This window comes from Clinocottus analis, unplaced genomic scaffold (genome assembly GCF_023055335.1).
Source record: "Clinocottus analis isolate CAN_PGR_092001 unplaced genomic scaffold, fCliAna1.0.p SCAF_8, whole genome shotgun sequence".
Classification (NCBI taxonomy): domain Eukaryota; kingdom Metazoa; phylum Chordata; class Actinopteri; order Perciformes; family Cottidae; genus Clinocottus; species Clinocottus analis.
Genome location: NW_027176240.1, coordinates 12,772,350 through 12,794,253, shown reverse-complemented (window position 1 = coordinate 12,794,253; position 21,904 = coordinate 12,772,350). Strand labels below are relative to the sequence as shown.

At 40.1% G+C, this 21,904-nt stretch overlaps 2 protein-coding genes across 18 annotated transcripts in view; one reads left to right on the top strand and one right to left on the bottom strand.

Annotated features, from left to right (window-relative positions):
• fam135a (family with sequence similarity 135 member A) overlaps positions 1–4,500 on the bottom strand; it is a 15,061-nt gene extending 10,561 nt beyond the window's left edge. For 4 of the 7 annotated variants that reach the window (XM_068567167.1, XM_068567171.1, XM_068567172.1 and 1 more), the window contains exons 1-4: positions 4,214–4,500; positions 2,058–2,187; positions 1,204–1,283; positions 197–336 (exon numbers count right to left, since the gene is read on the bottom strand). In XM_068567167.1, the coding sequence (XP_068423268.1) occupies positions 197–336; positions 1,204–1,283; positions 2,058–2,134 (297 nt within the window). In that variant the 5' untranslated portion in view covers positions 2,135–2,187; positions 4,214–4,500. Of the gene's footprint in view, positions 1–196; positions 337–1,203; positions 1,284–2,057; positions 2,188–3,388; positions 3,494–3,752; positions 3,990–4,213 lie in introns of those variants that run through there. The other 3 variants (XM_068567169.1, XM_068567168.1, XM_068567170.1) reach the window with 3 other exon arrangements.
• Positions 3,817–21,904, top strand: col9a1b (collagen, type IX, alpha 1b). Of its 11 annotated transcripts, none has more exons than XM_068567183.1 (39): positions 3,817–4,062; positions 5,119–5,211; positions 5,809–5,823; positions 6,769–6,855; positions 7,232–7,364; positions 7,637–8,033; positions 9,071–9,154; positions 9,827–9,847; positions 10,245–10,307; positions 10,411–10,446; positions 10,544–10,606; positions 11,656–11,709; positions 12,061–12,096; positions 12,236–12,259; positions 12,365–12,418; positions 13,353–13,406; positions 13,609–13,641; positions 13,731–13,787; positions 13,884–13,937; positions 15,266–15,319; positions 15,451–15,504; positions 15,648–15,701; positions 15,779–15,832; positions 15,950–16,003; positions 16,094–16,147; positions 16,262–16,315; positions 16,933–16,977; positions 17,083–17,136; positions 17,224–17,277; positions 17,372–17,425; positions 17,943–18,014; positions 18,211–18,246; positions 18,354–18,398; positions 18,505–18,537; positions 18,636–18,782; positions 19,451–19,505; positions 20,422–20,610; positions 20,693–20,770; positions 20,953–21,904. In XM_068567183.1, exons 5-39 carry the CDS (start codon positions 7,243–7,245, stop codon positions 21,147–21,149), a joined length of 2,589 nt encoding a protein of 862 aa, XP_068423284.1. In that variant the 5' UTR covers positions 3,817–4,062; positions 5,119–5,211; positions 5,809–5,823; positions 6,769–6,855; positions 7,232–7,242; the 3' UTR covers positions 21,150–21,904. The 11 variants fall into 11 exon arrangements, 10 of the variants coding, with proteins under 10 accessions (XP_068423284.1, XP_068423277.1, XP_068423278.1 ...); XM_068567176.1 differs by having other exon boundaries at positions 5,750–5,823; XM_068567177.1 differs by having other exon boundaries at positions 3,817–4,112; positions 5,750–5,823.

The following is a 21,904-nucleotide window of genomic DNA, read 5'->3' as shown; positions in this document are numbered from 1 at the left end:
CTGGCACATTAACTGTAATGTTTTTATTATGGTGCACTGTCCCCTTATCAAGTAATCCATTTAATTTAATCTATATTGGGACCAGCAGCAAATCATAAATCCCTTACTAAAAGTATCACATTTAAAAAAAACACTTTAATGTCACATCTTTGATCATGTTGTGCACCGATTCAAAAGTATATGCAGAACAATGTACCTTCTTCTCATCCAGTAGCATCATTACTTTGAAGAGGAGGACATCATTGACCACAACCTCTTCATTCTTGTACAGAATTTGAAATGTTTTGCTGCAGATGACATCATCTAGGAGTGAAGCAGGAAACGCCAGATCGGAGCCTAGACAAACACCACCAGAATTAACTGTGTGTTTATGAAAAATAACAATTGAATGACTATAGCAAACCGGTCTGTTCTAGATTTCTTTTCTGTATAAACATTAAAAACACTTGACTATGCACCGTATGTCAGATGTAGTTTCTCATGGCTGACTGTTCAAAGATGGAGAGAAATCTAGATACAAAAAAAGATTATAAATGAGCAAACCTACAGATAATAATATTCATAGAATCTGTGGCAAGAATTATCTGACCACGTCAGGTCTGCCCTGAAGATGAAAGTGAGACGCAATACTGTTTCCCCATGTACTGTGTTGAGCAAGGTTTTCAAAGTATTACAATTTGAATGAAACATATTTAAGCATTGGAATTAAACACCCTTGATGATCCCATTTATTTATGAAACAAAGAATTGAGTCCTTTGTGCGAAATTAGCAGGGCTGGTCGCTAAGCAAGAGAGCCTTAGACAAACAATAAGGATTGGCCTGTGAGATAAGCCAGTGCCCTACCAACTCCCCATTAACAAAACAATAAGTAAACCAAATCTGTAATAACAATTTTTGATTAAACGTTAGTAATATCAGATAGCTGAAAGTAATGTATGCAAGTTCATCTAAGGATATATATGACTTCATTAGTGTCACCTGCCTTCATAGGGACACAAACAGCCCTCTGATAAGAACAGTAGAAGTGTGTTACTTTATGCATCGTGCAAGTTAAAAAAGTATTGCAACTACTCTTATGTTTTTAACTGGAGAATTGAAAGAAAAGAGGCGGGGCTTGAGTTGACCAACTGGATGCACAAAAGGTACATGAATGCTGTCAAAATACAGAAAAGCTCTCTTTCCATCATCAAAAATGTATTTACCTCCCGGGTGAAGCAGACTGGTCTCAACCTTGTGTGGAACCCGGGGCGGCACCTTTAGACCGGCACGGATCTGGTAGAAACTGAAAACGCAAACAAATTCTGTTTTAGCTTGGTCCAGAAACACATTAGAGGCTCGGTGAAGGAGGAACAAACGGCACAGGTCAGCCACAAGCACTTGCAAAATGATACTACAACTTTCATAAATAAACAATGAGCACTTTCTGTTGCGGTCACTCGTGTAGTAAACCTGAGCTCTCAAAGCGCGGACGAGCCAGGAGCTTGAAGCGTTATTACACTGTTGCTGTAAAATTTCAACTACGATTACTTGAAGCTCTGTAAATAGAGGCTTCCTAAGACATACTATACATGTTCAAGTTTCAATTAAACACAAATAGCTTTGCAATTGTGCTATCCCTACAGCACTACAGTAATCAAGATATATTAAAAATTTAGTGTAAAGTGAGTCAAATAGGGCGGCCTCCTCTTTGTCGATTAGTTAAGACTAAACAGCCGTTTAGGTCTTCATTGACGAAGAAGCCTTTTAACAATTAGTCATTTTTTGATGCCTTTTTTCATGCTGAATGACTTATTTCCAACAAATTTGAACATGTCTCTGTTGAACACAACATTTTAACATTGCGCTTTTGAGTGATTATTTGTGCAGAAAAGTGGTTTAACAGACCTGTTGATTAAATCAACTAATCAAGTTCTCTTTGGTTGAGGTCAGCCCGAGACTCAGAAAAGAGAAGCTTCTTCTCACCAGTGACTGCGACTATAGCAACTTTTCTAAAAATCATCTTGGTTCTTTACTAGGCAACTTAAATGCATATAAAATGGTACAATCTAATACTCACCCTCTTTGGAACAGGTCCACATTGTAGAACTTGTGGAGCTCCACGGAGAACTCCACTGTGGCCTGGACTTCAGTCATCTTGGTTTCTACAGGCAGGGGTGCCTTACATCATCTGGGATACACCTGTAGGCCTACAGGTAAAGTGATCAAATTGGTCATTTCAGCTCCGGAGGTCTTTAAAAGAGCAAGCAAAGAGGTTTTAGCAAAACCATTATTTCCACAAGAGACAAAGTGGTCTAAATACAAGGCAGGACTGAAATGACCCACCAAGTTACCCAAAGCCAAGCACTATTATCTTCAAAAAGAAAAATCTTGAAGACAACAATTAAAAGAAAAAAATCAGCAGTAGTCATTTAAGAATATGAAAGACTTGGATAAACTTGTATAGGGAATGGGGTCATACATCTAGCATAGGAGGCATCCTGTCCTCTGAGCCTAATTGGTTAACAGCCCAGACCATAATAGCATTAGCATGGCAGGGTAAGGGAATGCCCTATGAATAACATTGAAAAAATAGGACTGAAGTTACCAATTGGTAGTGTTAGAAATAAACACAGAAACCCTTGTCATTTAATGCAATACATGTTTTGAGCTGTAGTGTGAGGGGAATAAAACTGGCAAAAAATGGTCCTACAGAAGGTCCCTAAATTAGTCATGTAATGAAATTAATAAATCATCCACTGGGAGACTAAAAGGCATTGTATTCATGCAAGAGAAAACCAATATGAGATACCAACGGCCACCAGGAATGTGACATGGTTGACACAGATGCCGAATGCAGAGAAAATAGTAGCAGGTTATGTTGATCCATTCTTAGAAGAAGTTATCTTTAAAAGCTGTCAGTTAAAAACTAAATTAAACTGGGCACGACACAGAGGACATACAAGGATACCACTCGGTAAATTAATAAACTGGCTGTCCCTGACACGTTTATGTCTTTACTTAGGGTTTAATTTGCTTTATTAAGATCTTGATATAGTCATTTTATCATTGTTTATATATAAACTGACACATTTGTTTCTGCAGATATATTAAGCAACTCAGTCTTATGAACCAAGCTACCAAGTACAATTTATACAAAGCTGAATTATTCACTCATGTCAAACCACTGACAGCTGCTTTTGTTGAGCCTGCTTTGTAACTGAACTGCAAATGTACAATACAAGACATGGGAGGAAGGAAGGAGGGAGGGAGGGGGGATCATTGTTAAACCTGTACAATAGACAAACAGTTCTCCAGTTTCAAATACAGGAGTCGAAAAATATTTACACAAACATATCTGCTGCGAAGAAACTCAAAAAGAAAAACATGTACATTTAAGGGTATAATTACAGGTTTGTGATGCCATGAAGGTCTGACGGTGAGTCTTGGGTTTGTCAGAACAACTGGTTCTTCAAGTGTAGTTTAGGATGTGCCACTACACGTCTGTAAATTATGCTAATATGGAGAATATAAAAAGGGTAAAGATCGTTCAGGATGCTGAAATGTTGGTGCCAATAAACCAACGAAGCTGCCAAAGCAGTCTTGCTGCAGTTTGTTTATAAACTCACAAATGAGCTAATACATATATTGTAATTTGAAAAAAAATATTTAAATTTTTTTTTAAAAAAGACCAAATGATTTTCTTAATCAAAGTCCTTACGTTACTGATTAGGACATGTAGCTGGGCCTTACGATAAATCAAGTCAACACTCACCTCGGAGAAAGGAACGTTAACTTAAGCGCAACGTTAGTCGTATTAAATATATCGCTTATATGACAAGGCCAAACTCCGGCGAAAGGTTTCTTCTTTAAAAACGGGAACCTTTACGTCACCAGCTACCAAACCAAAACTGATAGAACAGTTCTGGGAAAACGGAACATCTATTAAAGTTACGACTCATTATTCCTGGAGCAAGTGAGACGGGACAGGTCCCCGGCCAGAGGGGCAGAATCTCGGCGTGGGTGTTCTACGGGTTACAGGTGGAAAGCTAACGTTACATACGTTGCCAAGGGCCCGCAAAAAGGTCAGGGGCGTCCGAAAAACACCAAACACAACCTACGTAAAAAGGCCAACGTGAACGTAAACTCTTCGTCGGAGCCAGCGAACAGTAAGAGTTGCCGTAACGTCACCACCGGATCCAACATGAGCCACAAGAGTGAGCTAGCGCTACTCACCATTGCGTTGGCATGCTAACATTAGCTAGCTAACCAACGTTAGCTCCAATTCCAGTCCTCGCGCCGTCCTTTCGCCGTAAGCTGCTGACAGAAAACACCGCTGTGTGGACTATTTCACATCCTAGTTTGGCGAGTGTTAAATGAGTAACGCCCATAAAATGGCACACTGAGTAGAGCGGCCACGCAGCTCCCTAAACAGTTTTGTTTGTGTTTGCTAGCCATCAAGCTAACTGTGCTCAGTCTGACGAGCTGACAGCACCAGCAAGCGCTGCTGCACCTGGACGCTCACGAACATTTAACTGCGCGTTACTGCACATTCCAGAGACGCAGTTGACGCACATGAAAAAGTGCGACCTATAAATTGAGCGTTAAACTGTTGGTTGCTTGTAATAATAACAATGATAATGAATAGTAGTAATACCAATGATAATTATTAGTAGTAATAATTGCAGTGGTCATTATTATAATAACTATACATTTTAAACAGTGTAAATGTGTTTTTATAAATTCACATCTCGTGACATAGGAGGTCAAAATAACCCAAGGTTGGTGTTGTTTGGCTGAGTAGGCAGTGTTTTATTCTCTGTGTGAAGCAACTATGAGTTCGCTTAACCTGCCAACAAAAATGGAATTAAGTGCATCTCCAGGAAGCCTCTTGAACAATCACTTTGAAACAAGTTAGCTTATATTGTTTTTATTTCCTTGCACTAATATTCCAGCTTCCCTGCGAAAACATCATCACAATCTGGGGTTCTTGGTAATGAATGCATTTTAATTGATTCACTACAATTCATAGATACATTTTCTCCACCATATTTCAGAAATTGTAGAATGAGAACTTCTTTCTGCCACAGAGCAAACCCAGCTCAAATTGAATCTTACTCAGCGTCTCTTGATTTTTTCAGCTTGGACTGCATTGGAAAAAATGCTGTCTGAATACCGTGCAACCATAGAGATCACAGAGAATGCAGTTCCCGAAAGTGCTGGATGAATCAAGGGTATCGCTATCTTTTCCTCACCTCATTTAACTTGTATTACTTATGGTACACAATCGTAACAATAGAACAACAAAAACGGTCCAATACTGTGACTTTGTACTTGAAAAAAACATTAACATTAAATCCAAGGTGGGAGCAAGAGAACTCTAGTGGAATGTAAAGTTGACACTGTGGGCACTGTTGACTCACTCCCCCAAATAAATGACAGTCGAGTCTACTTGAGACACCTCACTGTGACCTGCAGGTTCTCACTCGTGCGAGGGAGCAACTATCCAGAGTCTTGTTTTCTCCTGCAAGCCGATCTATAGAAACATCCGGCAGCAGGTGTTTTTTTTTTTCATTTTCAAATCAAGCTATGAAATGGTTGGATTCAAAAGGTAAACAATTTATGTAACAGTGACCTTGTGAGTTTTGTGACTGACATGTGATCAATCCCAGAACTGTTGTAGTCTATAATGTGAATGATCTATCACAGCCATAATGCAAACAAATACATTTCTAACTCAAACTGCATGTCTTTTTTCTCATTGCATTCCAGAAATATCCTTTTGTACTCACTGTGCTGCTACTATTTAACCCCACAATATCTTTGCACAGGACTTCATTCTCAAAGTAAGTATTCTTCTACATGGCAAAGTGCAGTTTGTGAGATAACAGTGACAAAATATTGTGAACATTTCACATAAAAACATTTTAACATTAAAGTTACACATTTACCAGCATAGTGCATTACAGCAAAAGTGAGTAGAGTTCAGCTGAATGCCAATTATCAGGATCTGTCAACCCACTAATACAAAATATGTTAATTATACCTCTGCTGCTATTTCTCTTTGTTGCAGCACTTTCTCTGTGCTCGGCATCTGTGTTGTGGCATATGTTACTCTTGACATACCGTATAATTGTGCAGTTTTGCATTAATGCATTTGTAAGGAGGTCTGTGGAGCTATGTTACCTGTTTATGCTGCAGAACATTTTTATAATTGACAAACTCTGCTAATTTTTATTCATGGATAAAAGGCACTCATTATATGACTACATAGTCATTGTTCCATGAGGCGTTCACATTATTTTGTCTTACCTCCTTATCAACTGTATGAATGTGAAACACTGTCAGATGATTAATACAATGTTGGCAGCCTGCTTGTCAAATGATGAAAAGGAAATTTTGTTGGACGTAACGCAGTTATTTACAGTTAAAAATACATTTAACTTCCTGTCCAGATGTGTTAAAATAGGCCAATCTAGAACTGCAGTGTTAAAAAGGAAACCACAAACAGGCAGAGATAGCCTAATATTTATTCAAGGCAGTGGTGCAGCTTTCCAAACACTTAGCTTTTATTCACTTCCCACACACACACACACACACACACGCACACACACACACACACACACACACACACACACACACACACACACACACACACACACACACACGCACACACACACACACACGCACACACACACACACACACACACACACACACACACACACACACACACACACACACACACACACACACTTGGACTAACGTGTTGCTTTCTGTTTCCATCTGGCAGCTGTGAGATTTTCATCTCAAATTGGTATTCATACGGAGCAGCAGTCCATATGCCCTCAGATCGGTATTGGGGAGGACCATTTCCCAGGTGGATTCACAAAAACTCTAGTTTGCTTTTTTGCTATCAATAATTGCCCTGTAAGAGGATAACACATTATATACACAATATATATATATATATATATATATATATATATATATATATATATATATATATATATATATATATATATATATATATATATATATATATATATATATATATATATATATAAATACTGTGTGTTTGTGAAATTGTAAAAAATAAAAATAAAAATCTTACATTAGAATAGTTTGGAAAAAAGCTCAAATGTATATTGTAAGTAGCTATATTGTTTTGCCCTTCCAAATAATCATTTGAGCAATTTGGGATAGTTTCAAAAGAATTTTGCATCTAACCACTTTATTTGTCCCTGTGCTCTTAGGGTTTTATATTATGTCCCAATTCCACATTGCTGAGCTGGCAAGAAGGGGTACTGTTGAAAAGGTTACAGGATCATCTCCAGAGCACGTTGCTTATCGAATAAGCCCAGCATTTAACTTTAGGATCAACACAAGGTAAGCTTCAGAGGAGGTACGTGAGTGATTGCTGACCCCTAGTGGTTAAAATGGTATAACGCTATTCACCCTGTCCATGGTCCTGAACATCAGAGACTGGCTTTACCTGTTACTTCTTGCACAACTTTAGAAAGAAATCACACAAAAATGGCATTTATATCATGAAATATATAATTTTACCATCATAAAGGGGACAATGGTGGATGATACATACATCATCCTTATTGGAACATTCAAGCTGAGTGTTTAATAGTCCATCCTTTATGTTTCAGATCAGCTTATCCCCTGGGGCTGCCGGAGGAGTTTGCATTTGTGGCCGTACTGCGCATGAGTAGCAGCGCCATAAAAAAAAACTGGAATATCTGGCAAATGCAGTATGAAAATGGAAAGGAGCAGCTAGCCGTCAGACTTAACGGGGAGTCTCTGTCTCTAGAGTTTACCTTCACAGCGCTGGACACCGGGAGGCAGACAGTTGCTTTCGGCCCTCTGGCTTTTCTCTTCAATGACCACTGGCACCAAGTCCTGCTCCAAGTCAGCAGGCACTCTGCTGTCCTTTTTGTGGACTGTGTCATGGTCGGCTCCCAAAATATACCACCCCGACAAAAAGTCAGTTTGGATGGCTTCACGTTGATTGGAAAGCTCAAGGACAATCCAGTGGTGGCAATTCCGGTACGTCTATCACAGCACTGAGTTGACTGCTTTTGCAACTAAAGCATAACTATACATTTCAGACACTTCAGAATTCCACCACAGTAAAGTTCACCTTCTTCCAAAGCTACACCCCAACCAACCCTTCATCATTGAGAGATATGAGGTAGATTGGTGGAAAATGATCCCGTTCCCTAAGCACCATACAACATTATTTAACTATTTGAATTCTGCCATTCGTTATTAAATTATTTAAAAGAGAGAGAGAGACATTATGTAACCTATTCTTCCAGAATAAATGTATATGATGCATGTTCATCCAGTTTACTTAAGGATTAGGCAACCTGCAAAACGTGAGAAACTCAAGATGAATAGCTTTTATTCACTTCATTTCACCATTGTGCAATGTTTTCTGACGGATATATAATGTATTTAATTAAAGAAACCCCTTTTTTCCATTTGTTCCACGAAAGCCTTGTGCTTTCATGGTTTATATTGTTACACTGTTATCATCCATGTGCGCCACACTTTCTAATTGAGTACATTTTGAGCTGAAGAGGAACAGTATGGTCGTGTTTGCTTTTAAAAGAAAGTAAACCCTTTGAAGGATATCAATAATCGACCAAGAGCAGTGACATTGGAATAATCCTGTATGTATGCTCTTATTATGGCGAAGAATACGAGCTGTGCGCAGGCTACACAAAGAGAACTATGCAGCTCAGGTTTCTAAGATTAAGGCGCATGTGCACATTAAGAACATCACAAATTTTAACTCCTATGAGCATTTGATTCAATGATAATGCTTCAATAATGAGTCTCACATTATCACATATGTATTGCATAAACACAGCCTGTGTTCTGCTTTTCATGATGCAGACAATCCAAAGTTTGAGCTTCATTTTTAATGGAGACAGCCTCTTGCTCTTGGAACGCAATGTTGATGTGTGAAGCCTTAGCAATGCATACCTAATCCCGGAAGTGTTCTGGGATTAGGTACACACTGTACATCTGTCATGGTCATAATGTGCTAATGTATTATTGTCCATGTATTTTTCAAGTTTGAACTCCAGTCAATGCTGATTCACTGCGATGTGATGCGAGCCCGGAAAGAGGCGTGTTATGACCTCCCAGCCTGGACATTGGTAAGGCACATTCAAATAACACTATGAATAGCAATGGAGCTCGTAGTTGGAGGTGTCAGAGCTTTAAGTAGCATTTTGGTTTAGTGGGATGACCCTAATTGCTCTTAATGGAGATGGAAAACATATTTAATCAACACCCAAATTGTGTGTAAAAGCGATACTGTTGTTTGCTCCACTTGCCCCTCTCAAGATATTTTTTTACATTACAGTGAAAACGTAGATTTGTCTTTTTGGAATAAAATCATTAGCAGAGGTTGAATAACCCGCTGACCCTGTCTATTGGCCCTGTTTGCATTGAGGCCCCTCCCTGCGGTGCCCCCTCCGAAATCCCTCCAATCCCTTCCTGTAACCAAACGTTGTATGAATAAACATGAGCTCCACTTGCCCCCATGGCTATGGCTATGGGAGCTTGGACGGTCTAGATAGCTGAAGCCGATTCAGTTGGCTTGTTTTGTCGGGGGCTCCTTCAACCCAACAAATCCCAGAGAAAGGATTACAACATTTACCTTTCCTGTCCAAGGGGAGATCATGGCTCGGGGCCTCAGCGTTAGAGGGACACTTTTGGGTCTGCTTCTGCAGCTTGTCCTTATCTGCTCCGCTCAAGTAAGCCTTATTAAGTCTCTCTCTCTCGCTCTCTCGCTCTGTCTCTGGTATCTCTATATGTCTCCTTAGACTGATGTGACAGAAGTACAGGTGAGTGTTTGTCTGGTGCCAAATAACATGATACATTTTATCGACAATTGTGGCGAGATACTGAGCTTGTTTCATCTAGTAAATGTATTGACCATCTGGCACGAAAACAATTAAGGGATGAGACTATTGTCTATAGTATACTTTTTAAATGTTTCCTTTTGCAAAGTGTTACATAATTATGATACATTTTGCAATCATAATACACCTCTTTAGACTGCAAACTATTTCAATGTATCCCAGAGAGTCTTAACATACAATAAGGCAATACACCTGTTCTCAATTTTCATATTGTCAGGATAACAAATGACACAAGTTGGTAGGTCCTCTTTTTTTTTTTTAGATGCAAGCTCACATTTTCTAATAGTATTGTTGTTATTGTAATTATTTTGTCACTCAGAGGAGCCAAGGACCTGCTGGCCCTCCTGGACCTGCAGGTGTCCCAGGAATTGATGGCATTGCTGTAAGTGCTCTCAGTTCTGTAACAGTATCTACATCATGCACCAAATACAAATAACCAGTTACCTCTCTGCGCACCTTAAAGCATTTAATCTCTTCCATTTCAGGGGGAGAGAGGAGCAGATGGTGATGAGGGACCTCCTGTAATTATGACATTTAATACAAAAACAAAATGATGCATTGCTTTTCATGGTAGGGCTTTTTACTGAAATATGTATGTATGTGGAACTTTGCTTTCAGGGACCTGATGGAGATGCAGGTAAACCCGGCTCTTCAGGATTACCTGGAATTCCTGGAAATGATGTGAGTACTCTTTGTTTCATTTTTTTTTTTTACATACATTCATACATACAGTACACCTGCATTGTTAGCCTCAAGAATGTAAACATGCAATCCACAAGTCTGCAAGGGGGTTGAACTACAAAGTCTGATCTTCCCATCGTCATAGATTATGTTTACACTTTTTAGTCTTGCAGTAGAACCAATGGGATATGGAATGGTGGTCGAATGTGTGCAAAAATGTGAGGAATTTATTAAACAGAATGAACAAAATCAAATTTCCTTTTTAAGAAGGTAGACCAGGAACCAAGTGTATTTAACTTTGCTCCCTAGAGTGTAAAGGAGGGTTAGGAAAACATCCAAACACAATACTGGTGCTGATGATAAACTAACAAAGAGGAGCTGTAGGTGAATTTTTTGTTGGTCTTGACAGAGTCTCAGAATGCCATTTTATATAACACATTTGTTATATGCATCATGAGCTATTGCTGCTGTGTTTTACCTCAATACATCTACCAGAATTATGAGAACAATAGCAGCTTTGTTGGCCAGTCGCTGTTAGTATCTGCTGTTGAGAATCCTCAAAACGGTGTGGAATGATTCCTTTCAGTGCGCTTGTTTGAAATGAGCCAGAGGAATGTGGCTCTCTGCTTGGTTTGCAGTCTGAGAGTTTTGCCCTCTGCCCCGGTGGTGACTTTTTCTGTGTGTGTGTGAAGTTGCTCCTGTGGACATTGTGACAGGCTCAAAAACAGAGCTTTGATTTCAATGGGACTGATGAACGTTGAGCTGCTGTGCAGTATATATTGAAACACTTCAGAGGAGGGAGGTTATCGTTGTTAATCCCACTTATGAATATGCATAACTCCTCCCACTGGAGTATGATTATGGTATGATGATGTAAGACATAGACATCTACTACTGGATTTGCTAATATTAACAGATGTAGAAATAAATAGTGCCTGTTGAATAATCTTCAAATGTAAGGTGAAAATATATAGTTGCTGAAGTGCTCTATGTTTTTTTAAATATTTTTTTATAATGCATTAGTTAAGCATGATGTCTCTTCTCTGCAGGGTTTGACCGGCCCTGTTGGAGATCCTGGGCCCGATGGTCTCCTCGGACAGAAAGTGAGTGACTAATGAGCCTTTGCTTTCCTGCTTCAGAGACTCAGTGAAATGGTGCCAAGCTGCTGTCCAGTCTTTTTGGCATAGCAGCAGGAGCTGCAGTGCATAAACCAATTCCTTATGACAAATGAGACCTAATCCTGCAAGTATTCTGTGTAATCTCCGTGGGGAGCGACGCCCCAACATCGGTCCTCATTAGGCTAAACATTGCTGGGTCAAGTGTGCTCGGCGTAGTCATGTGACGTGATGAGCTGGAAGGATGTTAACTGGATGGAGGAATGTTAAATGTCGGCTCACACAGTGTTTAAGTGTTTACTTCTACTTGTATCTAATGTATTTGTCTTTGTTCTTTAGGGTGAACCTGGAAAATCTGGACCTCGTGGAGCCACTGTGAGTATCTTATCCTCTGTAGACCTGTAAGTCCAGGGATCATATAAACCATGATCATCAGGAAATCACATAAAATAGAATATGTCTACATGTTTTTTAATTTGTGTGTCTATGTCATACTGAATATGTCTCTCTTTAGGGTGTTGGGCCGGATGGACCCCCTGTAAGTTATTTATGCTACACAATGAATATCACAGTTTATATTACATTTTGGTGGTCTTTGTCAAACCGTGTGAATACTGAATACCTGAAATGTTACTTTGAACAGGGACCACCTGGGCCTGGAGGACTTTTGGGTGAATTGGGAAAAGTTGGAGCAATTGTGAGTAGTGACAGAAAAATAGGCTATTACGAGAAAATACACAAACTACTCCCAACATACAGCACTGGGATGGTGGATTGCTAACATTAGCCAATGACAGGACATACCTGTTTATCTTCGTGTGTCAGCCACGGTAACAAAAAAGGGAAAGTTCCTCCAAGCAGCGGTGAAAAATACTAAATGTAGATGAAGCTGCTTTCACCAGATACATTATTGAAACCTGTCTACAGATCATAATTTGACTCATATAAACATGTATCTGGACTGTACAGCACTACCTACTGTAGTGGCAATAAATTGAGCATACACTTATTATATAATCAATCAAAAACAGTGTTTTAACTTTTTTTTCAAAACTTTTTTTTTGTATTTCCTAAGCACATCAGTTTACAGTGATTTTAGAGTTACCATCTGGGTTTAGCTCCCAATGTCTCATAGTACATTTATACCTTCTACTATACAGAGTAACATGACATTCTAACAAGTGAGCTCACTAAAATGTATTTGCTGACTTGAAAGCACACTTAATCTTTCTGGCTAAAATCCAATTAAGGTACATTTGAATATGGAATGGAAACTGAAAAAAAATAATATTTGTTTTATGGATGTGTCTTAAAATACTGAATTCATTTCACAAGGCACTGATCCAAACAATATTTTATTTTGAAAAACACAAGTGAAATGTCAAAGCATAAACATTCTAATAGTGAAAAAGCTTGCATCAAGATGCTGACTTAGCGGGCATTTTTTGTGGTATGAATGTGTTACTGTGAGCTAGAAATTCACTTTTGATGAGGCTAACAAGCAGAATGTGTAAGTCACAGTAAAGCAAAGAAGAGCTCTGTCCATACCAGGACTCCTAATGACACGGTGGCGAGAGCAGTGCATCGATTCTCTTTGTGTGCTTTCTGACACATTTCATGTCTTTCTGCAGGGGTCCATAGGTGTGAGAGGGCCACAGGGACCCCGTGGGCCAACAGGGCCCAGAGTAAGTGACACAGATTTGATGCCTACATTTGACTTTATTGTATTTCACATGGGACAAAGCATGTTGCAGACCAGGATTTAATTTGGCCTCGTTAGTGATACCGCCATTACTAATGTCCTTTTATCTGGTGATTTACAAGCTCTTTAGATCCACCATGATGTTGATGAATCACATAAAAAGGTTAACTTCTTCTCAATTTCAGGGTGCAGCTGGAATGCAAGGCAGTGCTGATCTGGTAAAGCTTTGTTTTTTTGGAATAATTCACTAGATTTGATTTGTTATGAATTGTGAGGAACATTTTCTGACTTTGATGTTGTTGTTTAGTGTCCGAACTCTTGTCCACCTGGGACCTCGGGACATCCTGGCCTTCCTGGCATGAAGGTGAGAAGAGTTTTGGTGTCACACTAAAATCCTGTTAGTGCCCCCAAAATATGGTGTTTTTAATCAATGCTTATATTATTCTCTGTATGTTTCAAGGGTCACAAAGGTGTAAAAGGTGAAGCAGGAGAACCTGGGAAACAAGGGCACAAGGTAAAACACGTTCCATTTAGAAAGAAATTATTGTTCGCAAACCTCAGAGCCAAGTGTTTCTAATCATATGAAATGATTTAAACATCAACAGTTTACATTTATACACACATTAAACTGTATAAAAAGTAACTTTTCCTCCACAACTGTCACACATGCCACACCACTTCAGAGAAAAAAATGATGCATGACTTGAAACAGGTCTTTTTTGCACCATTGAGACAAGTATTGTTTGGGCTGTTCTATTTCAAGAGGAAGTGATACATGCCTGTGTGTAATGCCTCTGACTCCTTGCAATGCATAGAGGATGATTTATTTGAAATGATGTTCAAGCACAACTAGCTTCTCCCTGTAATGTGTCTATGCACTATATAAATGGAAATGAGTCTGAGCCTATCTCCCTTTATCACCCCGTGCCAGGATAAGATTTACTGTCAGGCTGCGCCGCGTCCTCGAGAAGGATTTTCTCCTTCACTGAAAGTTTCATGTGAGAGGCCATCTGCCTGTTTTCCACTCACAAATATCAAGATGTTTACAGCTCACGACAGAATAGCCAGATGCTGTGCTGGGGTGGAACACATATAATGTCATTACATTAAAGAAGAACATTAAACTATCAGTCAGATAGCGCCGTGGCAAAATGGGATTGTGTGACTCAGTTACCAACATGCAGGGCTTCATGTTGTATTTTTAATAAACAAAAACAATTGTATGTAATTTCATATTGGATATATGAAAATATCATAAGATCTATGACACTACAAGGAAACTTTCTTTACCCTTTTTTAAAACAATTTATACATTTATATTATTAGTTCATCAGTTTGGCTGAATCATTTCACTCTTTAAAGAATGTGTTAAGATCAGACAATCAAGCGTGATCATCATTTTGTTTCCATAATTTCCATTTGTTGTGTATTATTTGATTATTAACTATGTGTTGTTTACATGTCCTAATAGCCATTTCTGTGCACATTATTAAATGAAGAATTTGTCTTTTTAACCACAGAAAATGTACGCAATGCAGCCTTACACCAGGCCCCTTTCCAACTAAATGGATATGCCTCCTCAGGTCGAGCATAGAGTGAGCGTATCAATTATTTGTAATTAGCAAAGCAGTAGAATGATCATTTGTATTTAATTTATCTGCTTTTGCACCCTGTGCAATGCATAAAAAAGTGGGTATTCTCGGAAGGCTCCCTAATTTTCTAATTATCCCACAGTTTTGACTTTTTTACATAGATAATGAAGTTGAATTTGCTTTTCGATGTTTCATCTGATTGACTTCATGCTGCTTTTCTGTTAATGTTCTTTCTGTTTCGATCCCTCAGGGTGAAGAGGGAGACCAGGGAGGTTCAGGGGAGGTCGGCTCTCAAGGACCAATGGTTAGAAACTACATTTTTTAAATTATTATTATCCTATGATATTAGAGTCTTTCAAGTTACAGTTTGTTGTTTTCTGCGTCAGGTTCTCTTTCTTCTGCTCACTGAGGCACTTCTTGTGTTTGTTCTTTCAGGGTCCTCAGGGAATTCGTGGAGCTATGGGAATGATTGGCTCCAAGGGAGAATTGGTAAATGTTCTTGTGATGACATCATATGTCAGCTTCTTTTAAAATAACTTGTGCATTCAGGGTGAATTCCATAATAGATATCTAATAAAATACATATCACCTTAACAGATTATAGTACTAATGCTAATATTGTTCTCTGGCAGGGAGCTCGAGGTCTTGATGGCGATATAGGTCCCCAGGGTGTCGCTGGGGCAACTGTAAGTATACACAGGCTTACATTTTGGCAGAAAATGAAGGTTGATTGGTTTATGTATGATTCACTGCCTTATTTCAGGGGGATCATGGCCAGAGAGGCGTGATGGGTGAGCTTGGACCTAAAGGTGAAACAGTAAGTTGACACATTAGTAACATAGAGCTTCTAAAGTGAAACAATAAACATTTCATCACTGGAATTTGTTTGTACAGTTTTAATAAAACTGACAAAATGTACCTTTGCGTTTTTCAGGGTATCCTCGGGCTGAGAGGCATCACAGGTCTTCCTGGTCCCAAAGGAGATGCTGTGAGTGTCTGATCAATAATGACAAATAAAGTCAAAATGTTCTGACACATTTGTCTGCAAACAGCTCATTTCAGTACTTTTCATCAACAGGGCTTGTCGGGTGTGGACGGTCGCGAGGGTATTCCTGGGATGCCTGGAGGAAAAGTAGAGAAATGTTTTTGCTACTTTATTTATAAAACTGGTACAGTTCATAATATTGAAATGTATTCCCATTAAGTCTTCTGTTGTTTGGAGCTTCATTCGTCTGTTTCCCTGCAGGGAGGCCTTGGGAAGTCAGGTGTCCCTGGAGAAGTCGGACTTCAGGGGCTTCCTGTGAGTATGACCTTTGACCCCAAGTTTACTGAATTTGATTGGATGCACCAGAGTATACTCCTCAGAAGCGATTTAAAGCACAATAACGTATACCTGCTGCAGTACAATACTCATTATTTCTACGTCTGTATTGCAGTAACAACGTATTTATATCTCTTATTTTAAACACAAAAAAAATCTGGAGGTTGAACTTTCATAGAAACACCATTACACTCCACCCCACTGTGATATGATACACGTACAGCAGGCTATGCTGTGAGACACTAATCTGATAAATGAAAGGAAAGTTTTTCCAGCCCACTAATCTGTGATTAGTCTAATGAAAGGCACTAATGAGAAAAGGTTGGCAAGCACAAGCAGCCCGCCTGTGGCAGCATTAAGACATATTTTGTAGGCGTGAAAGTCATCACCTGTTAAGTATCCAGATCACGTTCATCACTTTAAGCTTGTTCGGTTCAAAAGCTCAAACCAACTGTACTTTGCATCCTCTCAGCCTTCATTACGTTCCAGTGGTTCTAACAGCAAGCTGCATTTTCTTTTACAAATGTTGCTTCCTGTGAGAGATTGTCCTTCTTGTAATTTTTGCATTGCTTTAAGACGTGCTCTCTCTTTTTTAGGGTTTGCCTGGTTCACCTGGATCAAAAGGCTTGAGTGGCCCGAAGGTTGTTTGCTCCATCAGTTATTAAATATTATCAGTTCCTTCTTGCATTCATTTAGTTTTTCTAAATTGTAGAAGTCTGAAAGCAACTTTGTTTGTCTCTGCACAGGGAGACTCTGGTCTGGCAGGCCTCCCCGGCACACTGGGGCCTGCTGGCAAAGCAGTAAGTACGAGGTGCACATGTTAACACACTGTCGGGATTTCCGTCACCTCTGTTGTGTCACTGTGTCATTTCACTGTCACACTTCAGGGTGAGCGCGGAGAACCGGGAGAGCTAGGATCCATCGGACCGATTGGTGAACCTGTGAGTATTTGTATTGCTTCAATTACTACTGTTTTTACTTTGTTCAAATGTTTATTTTAACATTAACTTCCTTATTATTTTCTCTTCTTCCAAGGGAGCTGTTGGAGCACAAGGCCCTATAGGTTCACCTGGCAAGCTAGGTGCCAGGGTAAGTAATACGCAATGAGTTAAAATTACATTCAAACTCATGGATTTTGATTTAGCTCATATCTATTTTTTGATCCATACCATTATTTTTTGGGAAATAAAGACTTAGCAGCTAGATTGCATGCACTTGTGATACTTTGCCTCTTCCTGGCTGTTGTTTTCCTGGAATGTCTCAGAGAATAGGCTGAGGCTGGATCTCACATGAGGTCTATTTTCACAGTAAGGGGAGACCAGTAAGCAGCAGGCTGAATGAGCTCCCTGTTCTCCTGGCATTCCTCAGGCTCAGTGATCAAAGGGGGGATTGACGCACACAAACAAGCCCAAAATGATAGTTATTTTACGATATCTTTAAATAATTGAGCAATTTCCTCCATGGTAACAGGTAGTATGCTTTATGAAAGAGTTTAAAAAGAAGTGCATCATTTTGTCTTTTAAGTATGGTTGTGCTCTCAACATACCTCATATATTATATACACCTGCTTACACGTTTCTCCTCATCTGATGTTCATTTGTTGTAGGGACCCAAAGGTGGCCCCGGCCTTCTTGGTCTCCCTGGTCCTTCTGGCCTGCCCGGGGTGAAGGGAGAGAGGGTAAGAAAACAACACAGTCCCATGCAGAGAGCGTTTCAACTTTAGTTGAGCTTTAATTGTCTTAAACAGTTAGAGAGAGATTAATACTCGACAAGAAAGCAGCTGATTAGCTCCCTCTAGTGTGGCTACAAAGTATACTGTTGTGAAAAACTAATGATCATTTGGCAAGTTTACTCATTTGTCTTGGTTATTACAGGGAGAACGTGGAGAGGGAGGACCCAAAGGAGAACAGGTATGAAACCCTCATGCTAGATATTAATTAACTGTCAACCGTAATGCTGCATTTAAATACAAAGTGGGTTGCTTTGCATAAATCATTTACAGATTGTGTTTTCATAGGGAACGCAAGGGGATGAGGGAAACCCTGGAGACAAAGGGGATCTTGTAAGTTGTTATACTCAGACTTTTAATTTAACTTATTTTAACTATTCATCACAGACAAGATGCAATTGTCCTTTCCATGCTCTGTGTTTTATTACATGTTTTTTAGGGTGAGCCAGGAGAATCTGGATCTAAAGGAGAGGTGCGTTCAAACAGATCATTCAAACCCGGCGTCTCAGTAGTTCGATTGAGGAAGTGCTGCAGCTTTAAACCATTGTTCTGGTCTGACTTCCTGTGAAGGTCGGTAACCCCGGTGAAGCTGGCAGAAGAGGCCCTGAGGGGAGTCGAGGCCAGCCAGGAATCGAGGGGCCGCCTGGCACACCTGGACCGAGGGGCATGCAGGGGAACAGGGGTGCACCTGGAGTCAGAGGGTCCCAGGGCCCTGCGGTAGGTCCAAGGACATTTTTATGTTGGAAAAAGTGTCTCAGGATAATTACGGTACAATATCTGGACCAACATCTCGATTTTTGATGCACTGGATTCCATGTATTGGTAGGAATTAAAGGTCAGGGAGTGTAACCTCCCGCGTCCCTTGTTTTTCAAACTGAATTGAATTCATTTACAATGTGGATTCAAACCTCCCTGTGTCCTGTACTTCATATTTATTTTCCTAAGATGGCAACAGCATGTCCCAACCTACTCTGCCTCTGATTGGCTTTACCGATCTTCATACCATAATCCTCTCCAATCTCACTCCTCATACCTAAACATAAGCAGCAAAAGCGAAAAGCACTACTCGCCAATCAGAGGCAGAGTAAGGCGGGTCATGACTTCGCCATCCTTGGAAAATAAAGTGTCATCCTGTACAGGTATGCCACTTCATGTTTGACTTTGAAACCTTCCTTCTTACCTACTCGTCTTCTAAAGATGTCTTGCTCGTTCGGGTCTCCTCTTAAGAGAATAAAGGGGTCCTAGTTTTGAAAGCTCAAAAGGTAGCAGAATGATCTCCACCAAAGTAATCTTTGAACTGTAATGAAAGCAGGTCAGTAAAACAGGAAGAGTGTTGTTTTAGACATTGTCATAAAATCTGTTAAGTCATCTTTTTTCCCCTGTAGGGTAAAGAGCCAAACGATCAACACATCAAACAAGTTTGCATGCGAGTCATGCAAGGTAAGAACTGAGAGGCCTTTGACCTCATTTATCATTCCTTTGTGGCTCATTTCATGACTTTATTCTTTCCCAGAATGCCTCATTACAGAACCACACATAGAGCCGCCCCTTCATTGTCTCATTGATCTGGGTGGCGGCTGAATACTCTGTAGTTCAAAAAAGGGACCGCCTAATAACCAAAACATGAAATAGGCTTCAGTCTCTGTTAATGTGATGGATGAAATATCTCCCTCTTTAGAAATGTTTCTCTGAAGTCACAACCTCTGTTCTCTTCATTCTGTTGCTTACTGAACATCTTCACAACTCATCTCCTACACTCATGATTTTTTTATACCCAATGTGCTAAAAAATTCATTTCACCTTGAGCCGACCAGCTCTCCACTCCAGGCAAAGAGTCTGCTTCGAAAGGAAATCTTAAAAAAGGAGCATTCAAGCAGCTGTGGCATGAATTTTCATCAGGAGCCAGAAAACTAAAATCTCAAGAGCACAATATCAAGCTGCAAGGAGCCACAGGAGATTAATATTAGATCCTTTGCACCATGAACGCACATTTCCTGTTGCTGATTGCTGGAAATAAAGAGTATTATCTCGTTTCTGCTCAATTTACTGAGGTTCTATAGAAAGAGGTTGAAAAACAGGAGAAGCTTGAGGGATGTCGTGACCACAGTTTCACCTCACTCTGCTTCACTCTGACTCAAGTACAAGAGCTTCTGGACTATCTCTTCTATGGGAGTTGCTTTGGGGCTTTCAGAGATGAGCCTCCGAACACTCCAGCAGGGTTTATAACAACGTGTTATGTAATAAAAAGTATTTTGGTCATTTTCAGCTACAACTGTTTGGAACTTCAATGTCTAGCTGCTAAATTAAATGATATTTTGATTTTTTTTAAGTTTGTCGTCCTCTTTCTGTTCAACAGAACAGCTGGCCCAGCTAGCTGCTAGTTTAAGGAGGCCGGAGAGCGGCGCAGCTGGTTTACCTGGAAAACCTGGACCTCCAGGGCAGCCTGGTCCTCCAGGAGACAATGGTTTCCCTGGGCAAGGCGGAGCAAGAGGCCTTCCAGGACTCAAAGGGCCACCAGGACATTTAGGAATGAAAGGACCCAAAGGTATTGGATGCATTGGCATGCATCAACTAAAACAATGACGTGTTTGTACACAAATATCTTCATTATGTAATACATTTTGCAGGCGAATTGGGAGACCGAGGCTCCAGGGGGCCCACTGCACGAGGACCTAAAGGTCAGCCTGGAGCTCCCGGACTTCCTGGTGAGTAAATCTGACCTTTTTAAACTGGCCTTTCTATCTTAAAGGGTACACTTTTCATAATAACCAACAATTACAATTCATTTCAATGTATTTAAGGGCACGTGACTGTTACACAACATAGATATAAGAAAATGAGAGCCAATCCTCCAAATAGCATCCTAACATGAATGCTGTGATCACAGGTGAGCCAGGCAAACCTGGCTACGGTCAGGACGGTCGGGACGGGCAGAGGGGACCTCCCGGTGTTCCTGGACAGACGGGTGTACCTGGGCCTCCCGGTGATTCCGGTCCCAATGGTTACTGCGACCCGTCATCTTGTAACCTCCAGGCAGGGGCGGCCCACCAGTCTCTGGACGTGAAGGGGCCTGCAGGGAACTAAGAGCCACTCCGGCACGGACAGAAAGACTGTCGGATTAGCTCCTCCGAGCACACAACATTTTTCGCAGTTTTTTTCCCAGGGCCGGCGGTCGGTGTGGTGCCTTCCACCCATCAACCTCTAGTCTTGAGAGCATGTTTTGTGCCAGCCTCATCACCATCTTGAGCCAGCCGCTTCATGACCGCCCCCCCCCTCCAAAAAATACAAAAAAAACATTGTTTTTAATTTGCTGCAACAATCTCGCTTCTTCTTGTGTTTTTCTACCCAAGAGATGTTTTGATATTTTCAGGAAGCTATGCTCCCATTTATGAAACGAAATGACCAGAGATGTTTGTTTATTCCACTCTCCTTGTACCATCTGCCTGCATTTTCTTTTTATGCTCACCATTTACAGGCTTCTTCAATAAAAGCTCCTCCACTTTCACTCAGAACATTTTGAATAACCACCCAAAGAAAATCCGGATTTGGTTTGGTTTAAGTGCCTTTTTTCAATGATTTGGTTGTGTTATGTGCCAATGTACCAAAGATGAACCTGCTCCTTCAAACACATATAGTTATGACTGTGTTTCAGCGTCGCTGTTCAAAATAAAAAGTAAAGAGGACTGACTTCAGTTTTTTGAAAATGTAAATCTGTAAAAAAAAAAAAAAAAAAGTTTGAATTGTGGTTAATTATATTTCCTACAAAACAACCCGATGTGAGATTTTGCCTCATTGTACATAATGACAACAGTCATGCATTTATGGAAATATATTTTTGG